The sequence below is a fragment of the Kogia breviceps genome, chromosome 9 (assembly GCF_026419965.1).
Source record: "Kogia breviceps isolate mKogBre1 chromosome 9, mKogBre1 haplotype 1, whole genome shotgun sequence".
Classification (NCBI taxonomy): domain Eukaryota; kingdom Metazoa; phylum Chordata; class Mammalia; order Artiodactyla; family Physeteridae; genus Kogia; species Kogia breviceps.
The window spans coordinates 35,407,699-35,417,698 of record NC_081318.1 but is presented as its reverse complement, the minus strand read 5'-3'; the positions used below and the strand labels follow the sequence as shown (position 1 = coordinate 35,417,698).

Below are 10,000 nucleotides of genomic sequence, written 5' to 3'. Positions count from 1 at the left end.
TAACGGGAGCTAATTATAAAAATGTTCATTCTAATGTCTAAAATAAACCTCAATCTCAAAAATAAGGTATAAACCGTTCTGAAACAATGCTGTCAAAGAAATCTTATGATAGGTCCCTTACACACACACACACACACACACCAGAAAGGAGGACGAAAGCAGTTTCCTGACCAGATCCTGAAACTCTCTTTAACACAGTCATGCGGTTACCTTAAAATTCTGGCCTTATCACTGCATCCACCTGCTAGGCTCATGTCGGACTTTTGCACTAAGTTGAGGCCAGTGGAAGAAATGTCTCTAAGTGTACCGCCTATGCTGTGGGTCTTCCAATGGGAAGGCAAGAGGTGGGTCTGGTGAGGAGCAGTATTAAAGGGACGTTTGGCTCCCAAAAGGTAGCCTGGAAGTAAAAAGTGCTCAAAGGGCGAGAGAATGAAGATCCGTGGGAGAGCCGTATTATGCTCAGGAAAAACAGCAAGGGATCCCAGGGAGTTGCTGTGGGCGGGAGACTGAAGATTGAAGTAAAGTAAGCTTGAGGGTGAAGGAAAGATAGGTGGCAGGAAAGGTGAAACTGCCATCATAAGAGAAGTACATACTCAGAGCTCTCATTAGCCAGGGGATCAGTGAAGGCTATTGCAAGTAGTCCAACCTTTGGGAATTTGACTGTAAGTGGACCCACTGCATGGAAGCTTGCAAGCTTGCACAACTCAATCACTAAGCTTTTTAAATAAAAAAGAGGGAGGTTTTGCCTGCTAGGCAGGTCTTTCTATGTTCTTGGAGATATAATTATTTCTTATGGCTTTAACACTTTTTTACTGTTAAATTCTCTATTTCCTATACTAAAATATTCCTGGTCTCAAGAATTTGAAGCTACTTTTTCTTTAGGCAAGGATGAGAAAAAGTATGACAGAATACACCTGCTTATCAGGTCTCATGTAAACTGTAACCAGTATATATTTTTGTATTGGTACCTCGGTAACATTCTTTAGTTTTTAAGTCCTCCTTTCACATATGTAAGATACAGAGATAGATAGTTCAACACATTGCAGAAAATATTACGTTTTGGTATCATAAATGAACGCCAACTCAGTTTGTCAGAGGTTATAGAATAACAATGAAATAAACTTTCCCCAAGCTTTCTTCTTCCCTTGTTTTAAAAAATATTCATAGTAGAAAGGACTGACTTAAAACATTAAAATAATTTTAATGAATTAAACTAGCATTAAAATTTACAAACTTTAATGGACAACTGACCATTTAGCATGTACCTTGAAAAGTAAAACTTTGTATAGATTTTCACCTGCTTGAGAAATAGATGCTACATATGGTAATTATAAGAATGTGTGAGAGTTAAAGAAGATTTAATATAAAGATTAACATACAAATATAGTTTTGAAATAATATATGGAAATAATTAGTTCACCAGAATCATCAGTATTATCAAATCCTTTCCAATTATATTGTGAACGGGGCTTATTGAACTATAAGATGCAGAAGCATAATGGCTCAGTAAAATACATCTGTATAGCTACCATTCTTTCAGATTTGCTGCTGTACTATATTTAAATGAAATAGCATAGAAAGGAAATAATTTTAGTACTTTATGCTGTTTTCATATTGAAATACTTGTGTTTTGTTGCTTGTGTTTTAAATCTTAGTTTAATTATAATCCTGGAGCAAAACATAACATACTGAATTACTGAATTAATTAATAGCTGATTGAAGTGAAAGATAAGATTTTTATTTGTTCTACTCTTATGTTTCCCAGATGTTTGTGATTCTTGAATATCTAAGGATATTCTGTTTGCTAAAGGTAGTCATGGCCATTATTTTTTAAAAATACCATATTGAAATGCCCTACAACTTTGGATGTTTGGCATATTAACCTTTTTGAATGAATATTTGAATTTTTACTAATTAAAGGTTTTTGTTCTTTTTTTTTTCCCAGAAAGGTGACCTTAGTTTGTGAATAGCATTTTAGGCATGTTGCTTAAACAAGTGAAAAGCAGTGGCAAATACTTTATACCCAACTTATTTTTCATTTACTTAAGATCATATCACTTATTATAATAAAGATAATATCACTTGCTATAACAACAGATATCCTTCTCTAAATCATGTTGTAAAGGACTCCCTGTTCTGTTTTTAAAAATTAAAAATATTCATGTGCTTGTTCATTTTTTGTTCTTACACATTCAACTATGTCCTTCATATTTGGCATTTTGATTTATTAGGCAATCTTAGCATTAAATACTTATAGCAAAGCAGTACTAGATTTCAGATGCACTATGCATGGTGTCCATGATGAATTAATTCCACCAGAGCACAGAAGTTATTATTTAAATGCTAGTTTCTTTCAGAAGTTTTACATCACAGTCAAGTTTTCAAAATCAGTATTTAACTCATATTTTGAGGTAAATGTATGTGATTTTTTTTCTTATCTATGTAGATTTTCCATATACTTAACCCTTTCTTGTGTGACTGTACATAGAACTATTTAGTAATATTTAATATTGAAATCTTAAAATGAAGAACTATTTAAGAATATCTGATTACTTTTTAATCTTATGGCTCACTTTTCTTTAGATGTCATATTGGGAATCTTTTGGATTTAATGCATTTATTTGGTTAAATAAATTAGACACTGAAAAGAAACCAGGTACTGGACATAAAATGTCTTTAAATGTCACTGTAAATAATTTTGTTTAAGAAAAGTTCATAGAAATAAATAGTTATAAAGTTTTTATATGTACTGTTATTTATTCTTAGTTTTTTAGGAAGTCATTTGTTTTTCATACGTTTGTTTTGAGGAAATGGTAAGATGCCAAACAAAATGAGGTTGAATAGTAAGGCACCATGATTATAAGATGGAGTGTCCATGTATGTGGACAGATGAGTGTGGTGGGGGAGTGAGGTTATTTTTCCCTTCTTACCATCCTTGACATATACAGTTAGCACTATCATCTATCTATCCATATCCGTCCATCCATACGCATACATATACATACATACAAAAGAGGGTGGAAGAGAAGAAGGATGGGAGAGAGGTGGAGTGGATGAGAGAGGGAGAGAGAGACAAAGGTGAGAGAGAAGACCAGAGGGAAAGGGTTGAGTGAGCAACAAGAACCAATAGTGTCCCTGGTGGTGGCTGAGATAACACAGCTAACTGTACTTGCCCAGGTCAAGTTTCAAACTTTCGAACATTGTAGTGAATATGGAATAGGGTACATGCAGGTTTCTGTTATCGCTCTGGCATATGTCTGTCTCACATGGTACAGTTTTATACCAATGGAACCTATAACTCTTAGAGGAAAAAATAAAGCCAACAAGTCTAGCATTCAGTACTACCCTATCATAAAGTAAGGAGGTCTAATTGAGCTATGTCTTTATATCCTGCTATTTGTACAAATAAAAGACTACATCTTGATGCAAAATAAACACAAAAGCACTGTTGTGACTATAACAGGGAGTCATATACTAATTTATATAATAAGTGGTTGTGCACGCTTTATTCAAGATTATGGCTGCAAGAAATGGCATGAATTGCTGGGTGTGTTTAATGCTGGATTATAGCAATTTGAAACATGTCAAACACATGGCTAATGCCTCATGCTTCACTCATTCTTGCGTAAACCTGCATAGCCACCATCCATTATACCCTTGGTAACAACACAATTCTGCAAGTAAATATTGTTACACTAAGTAACCTTTCAATTCAAGTTGTTTAGGAAGAGAAAATGCAATCTTGTGCAGTCAGTTCCAGTGTCAGTTTAATGTTTCAAAAGGGAAGCGGTGTAGAGAATAAGTATCTGTACAGTGACTTGCTTAAAAAAAATAAAAGAAGAAAAAGAAAAGAAAGGAAAACATAATGCAGGGGAGAAAAGTAGAACTGTATCATTTAAGTGCAAGGTCGAAAGAGTTATTTTCCTATTTTCCGATGTGGCTGAAAAGTTGTGCATGATGGAAGATTTAAAGGTTTAACTAACAGTTCAGACAAACATTAAAACAGCGACTCCCAATTTCACCTTTCTCTTTAATGATCTGGAAATTATTTTCACTGATTTTTGTAAAATGTTTGTGGTAGGATTGAGAAGAATGAATAATTTAGTTTGATATATTTGGGATCACAAGCACATCCACTTTGAAAGAATATGCTGAATTTGTAATTATTAAAATATACTTTAAAAGGTAAACAGCACCTCACACTGTGCTGAAAATATTTCCTCTAGTGGAAAATAGGTGTAGAGATGTCACTAGGAGAAACTTAGTAAATACTGGAAAGCATCTTCATTATCCTTGAAGATACGTCTCCTTTATAGTGGACATACTTCACGCTGTCTTCTTTAGGTGAAATGTACATTATAATCATCTAATTACACAGTTGCCCTTCTTTTTGCATATTAATCTTGAGTCAGATTCTTCTGTTCTGTAGAGAAAAAAGTACTGTCCCTGTTATTGTTTTTCTTAAGCATGATTTTACTAACACTTAGATGATTGAACTTAAAATGTAAATCACAGTTTATACTCCAGGGTTTTATAAAGTCAAAAATTCCACAAGGGATAATAAAATCGTCTGGTTAATAGAAATTAGAAGTTATGTAGGTCTTTCTTCATAATTGTAATAAAGATTTAGACACATGACTCTCTGCTTGTTATTCTTAATTATTTGATGGCTTTGATTATAACACAGTAATACATGCAGAATTCTTTAATTCATTCAATTGGTCCTGACATTAACTACCCAAAGGTTAGTATTAAATACTGCACCTGTCTGCTACATTTGAACTTACAGTAATTTTAAGTTTTATTCCTTGTGTTGCAGACTCTACCCAGAGAAAATAAGTATTTCAAACAGATTTAGATGATGAGGTAAAAATATACACATACATATATACTCCAGATATATTGTCAAAAGTAAAATTTAAATGCAATATGTGGACGTTATGTCTGTCTGTTTCTACAGTTGAAGAGAACCCAAATTATAATTTTCATATAACTAGTAAAGGCAATCAGACCTTTTCTCTGAATATTTTAAACATTGTGCATGTAAAATTTATGCCTAATTTGAATACTTATTAGCTGCCTAATCTCAGAAAAGAGTATTAGCTTTGTTTTTTTCTTATAAAATCCATCACTGTGTATCAGTGTTCATTTGTATGATTTTTCTTTGTTAATGTTCAATAAGATGTTTAACAAAGCCTATTTGTTCGTAAACACATTTGGTTCAAAAGTAGTTTACTATAGTTACAGCAATTGTTTCCTTTATGATTATGGGTTTTTGTTGTTGATGTTGCTTTTTTTAATCAGAACAGCTATCAGTTGTATTTGTAGTTTTTATTATACTGACTTGCTTTGCTAGCCCAGTTACTGACGGTCTTTTATAAATTAGCAGGTCTTTTTTTTAACTGATTTTTCAGAGTCATAGAAATAATCTGATAATTTAGGTTTTGATGAAAATACCTTTTAAAACTATTAAACTATAACCATTAATTTCAATAGTTATAAGATTAGTATGCAAAAAAATCTCTGTTGGATATGTATCTGTGTTTGTGTGTCTCTCTCTATGTATGTCCATGGCCGCGTTTTGTAAGAATCTGGGGAAGAAGATCTGTCTATGACATGAAAAGATATTAAGCTTATATTTGCTTTATAATCAATGGGCAAACATTTTAAATGGACAAAAGTCTTAAAATACAACCAAGTTTAAAACAGTGAAATCATATAGTAACAAAAAATTAGATTGAATTATAAGTTTAACGTCCTTCTTTACTTTAGGCTGAGCTCACTGTCTGTCTAGCATTACTGTTAAAGTCACAGCATAGCCAGGTCATTTCTGAAATTCCGTCCGTAGAAGTAGAACACAGAAGTGCATCTATTAGGTTATGGCGTCGGATTCCGATATCTCTGAGAGCCAAAACTGATCTTTTTAAACCACAGATTCAAGATGTACTGTGAAATTCTGGTTTGTACGACCACATTGGTTCCCTATTTACTGCAAGGATTTCCACTGATCTTGGCAGGACATCTCATTGCTATCCTGAAAGTACAGTATATTTATGCAGTGAAAATGATAAAACATTTATTACTGTAGAGAAGGTAATATGCATAATTTATGCTGTTTTTAGCACAATCATTAGTGATATTCTTGATAGATTTTATTTCCAGCTTTCATATCTAATACATGCCTGGAAAATTAATTTTATATCTTTCATTTATTTGCCTATGTTAAAATTGAGTTTTAAGTCATCTTCAAGTGAACAGTTTGATTGCTGCTCATGCATAAGCTTAATTACTTCCCAGGAAGGACAGTATTCAATGTTTTAAATGTCAGAAAAATAAATGAATATGAGCTGTTTGATTAAAAAAATAGGCAATATCTGACGTGTTTGCAGCAGGAGCTGTTTCTTAAAATGCCTCCAAGGCAAAATTTTATTTAGTCACACAAAAAAAGAAACCCATTATACTATTTATCATTGGTTGATACCATATGATTTGTAACACCCTTACAAAATTTTAATTTTGTATGATTAGCTGTGCATCATTAAACAACAGCCTTACATAAGATGTGCTGTAAAATTCTGACAGAATCAAGATAGTGAATATTTAAAATAAGGCTGTATAGTCATCCATGGTTGTCAAAGGTAGATAATAGGAAACATAGAACTGAGTGTGCAATCGTGCCTTCATTTAAACTGGTTTTATAGGTAGACTTTAAAATGTGGTTGTTCATAAATGTTACTGACCATGCTATAGGCATGGTGTGTTACTTTGGCTGTTAAATGTAACCACACAAAAATTGTTTATAGAAACCATAATTTCAGTGATTAGTATCTGGATGAGAGCTGAATTTGTATGGCTTTTCTTGGTAAATGACTATTCAAGGCTTTTTTTTTTTTTTCCTTCCAAAGATGCTGTCTCTGTAATTGGCAGAGAGGGACATCTTGATAATGGAAGTGTGAAGGTGTAACGTGTGTTAATTGATACTTCTTAATCACTTTTAGGTATTAAGTCATGATGCAGGAATCTGCGACAGAGACAATAAGCAACAGTTCAATGAATCAAAATGGAATGAGCACTCTAAGCAGCCAATTAGATGCTGGCAGCAGAGATGGAAGATCAAGTGGTGACACCAGCTCTGAAGTAAGCACAGTAGAACTGCTGCATCTGCAACAACAGCAGGTAAGTTTTGTTTTCCTCGGTGATTCCTTAAAACAAATAAGCCTGTTTTCTTGACTATGAAAAATGTATTCAGAGCAAATTGAGCATGTTGTGTTAAGCTACAGGAAGCTGAGCATTTATGATTATTTGGAACATGATTGAAGTCTGAGCAAAGATAGGATTTTCCTCTTAGTTACGTCATACCGGCGCCAGAGTGCCCTTCAGGTGTCAGGCTATTAATTAAGTTCACAGGGTGATTTTTCGGAATGTTCTGTAAAGCTTTGTAACAAATATTTTATAGCTTCCAGTTTACTGTCTAACATCGTGCTGCAGAACGTGATACTTAGTTTTCCACCAGAGGGCCACATTACTTGATACTTGCTTATACAATGAATTTCTTCCAGGTCTGAGCTAAGATGAAAAGGGCCACAGGACTTTTCACAACACAGATGCTTGCCTGTGATAGCTGCAAATATTAGCTGTTAATTAGTTGAAATTTGCTGAGAGATTGTGAGCCATGTAGACACTGTAAACATTTTTGTTGCTTTTCTTGAAAACTCATTTCAGGAGATTTTGAATATGCATCTTTGGATAACGTTAAAGAGCACTTTTTGTTTTCTGCTGGCGTCTCATAAAAGGCAGTTGTTCTCTTTAAACCTAGAAAAGTAAACAACTGCCCAATAAAGGTACACTTTTAAGTAGTGTATTATTATTCTTATGTGATGGATTCATTTTTCCTGAATTTGTTTGTCAATGAAATATTCTTTTCAGCCAAAGAATAGCCTCTCCATTCTTCACTGATTCAAGTCTGCAGAAACAGTGACAGAGAACAGACAGCTTTCAAAGCAAATACTTCTATTAGGCCAGAATGTGTATCCCTTTTTGCAAATAAGATTATACTTGTTTTAAAATAAAGGTGATTTCTTTAAAACTCTGGAGAGCATTCAGACTAAACATGAAAAGATGACTAAAATGAAAATATAATGAAGTATTATTGAAAATTGTTTCAAATTAAGTGATGTATCATTTACATTTTTAAGTTGGAATATAATGAGAAAGAATGCAGCTCAAAAGTTAAAGCAACTGCCCACTTGAGAGTAAAATTTAATAGAATCATTATTTTAAATAATAACAGCCTTTAGAAAGTTATCTTAGAGTATATGTACTGAGTAATATCTCAACCTTTAGGCATTGTTTTCAAGAATAGTCTTTTTAAAGCGCTACATATAGCTCTTTGAATAAGTTCCCTATTATTTGGGAATTATGTCTCTTAATAGACAGCAGTTATTAGGAAGATAATTTTTATTTTGTTTCAAAATATTTTGCTTTCACCATCATAGGATTTAGATGGCTACCAAAGTTGCAGAATTAGCCTATTTTACACATTACTTTAAATAAATGCAGGTTTCAGGATAACCCTTTTTTCCTTTCAATGTATTTATAGAAATATCATACCAGTGGAATGCTATAATATTCCTACTGCTTCCCTAAGTCAGAGTCCTTAGAATTTTAGCCAGATTCTATTTTGTCTGAGAATACATTAAACTGCGTTTATAAAGGCAAGTGAAAATGACAACTGAAAATAAACATTACAGTTTAGTACTAATAGACAACAGGTTCCGAAAGGAAATGCAGAGAAGTAACTTATTTTTCTTAAAACTCTGATTAGATTTTTTCTTATAAAGAAAACAGAGTAAAATCATGGCTATACTTTATAGTACTCTGGAGGCGTTTTATGATAAGGTCTGTAAGGTGTGTTTATAACGTGAGCTTGAAGTTTACTTTGTTCTACACAGTTTGTTTATATAAACCTTAAACAGAAGTAAATACAAAAAGTTATGGCCTTCAGATAACTTAGAAACTTTAGTCATGTGTTGCATGTTTGTGGAGTGCCTTCTAGAAGTGATTTAACACAATGGGTATAGTAGGTGTCTACAAAAGACAGTTCAAGAAGTGTCTACAGGAAGATATGTAATGATTTAATAAATAAACATGCAAAAACCTTTGTAAATGTCTCTTCCCTTGGTTATAGTTTAAATATATTAATATAGTTAGACAGTTAAGGTTATTGAATTTCTGTCCTTCCATGAGTGTATTTTCGACTAGGCCTTTAAGTTCATTAAGGATTAGAATGTCCTTTTAATAAAATGAATGCAGTTATTGCTTTTAATTCTAACATATTCAATACGTTTCAGAAAAAATACAAACCATGGGGAAGTATTATAACAAATTCATGAGAAGTGAAATAAATTTACAAATGTATCTTTATTTGGTGTTATTTAATTGTACGGTTTTGAACAAAAAATTCAATTACGTCTTAAAAGTATAATGGGCTAATCATTTTTGGCTAAGGTCTCTTATTTATAAGTATAATTTAGGAGGCAGTGAGTGATGTGAACAAAGTTGAATTTTGTTTGCCATGAACTTCTGGCAGAATATGGCCTGTTTTGAGAACAGAATGTTTACCTTGATTTTTATGGCTTTTGTATTTTCATGGAGGTGAGCAGTTTGAATTAAATCAGGCATGTATTTAGTAGGAAGGGTTAGTGTTTGGAATACATTATAACAAATACTTAATGATGAATGGACTGGCAGAGTAAAAGGGATTAATAAATTATAGCTAGTATATTTCCTTAAATTTTGTTTACTAATATTGAAATATTTCTGAAAGCTGGAGTATCTTCTTTAAGTTTTAATATTGTAATATAATGGATATGTTCATAGGAGCCACATCCTTGTTGGTATGCTTTGCTGTTTTATATTCACTGAAAAATTAGTAATAAAAATGCTTTCTCCTGATGAAATTACTATCTCCCTCATTCTTTTCTAATCTTCTAAAATTAGT

General features: G+C 32.7%; 1 protein-coding gene across 20 annotated transcripts in view; it reads left to right on the top strand.

The window, feature by feature from the left end:
- Positions 1-10,000, top strand: part of FOXP2 (forkhead box P2) — a 534,423-nt gene that overhangs the window by 275,814 nt on the left and 248,609 nt on the right. For all 20 annotated transcript variants that reach the window (XM_067042303.1, XM_067042302.1, XM_067042293.1 and 17 more), the window contains one exon: positions 6,999-7,176. In XM_067042303.1, coding sequence (XP_066898404.1) covers positions 7,009-7,176 — 168 coding nt within the window. In that variant the 5' untranslated portion in view covers positions 6,999-7,008. The remainder of the gene's footprint in view (positions 1-6,998; positions 7,177-10,000) is intronic.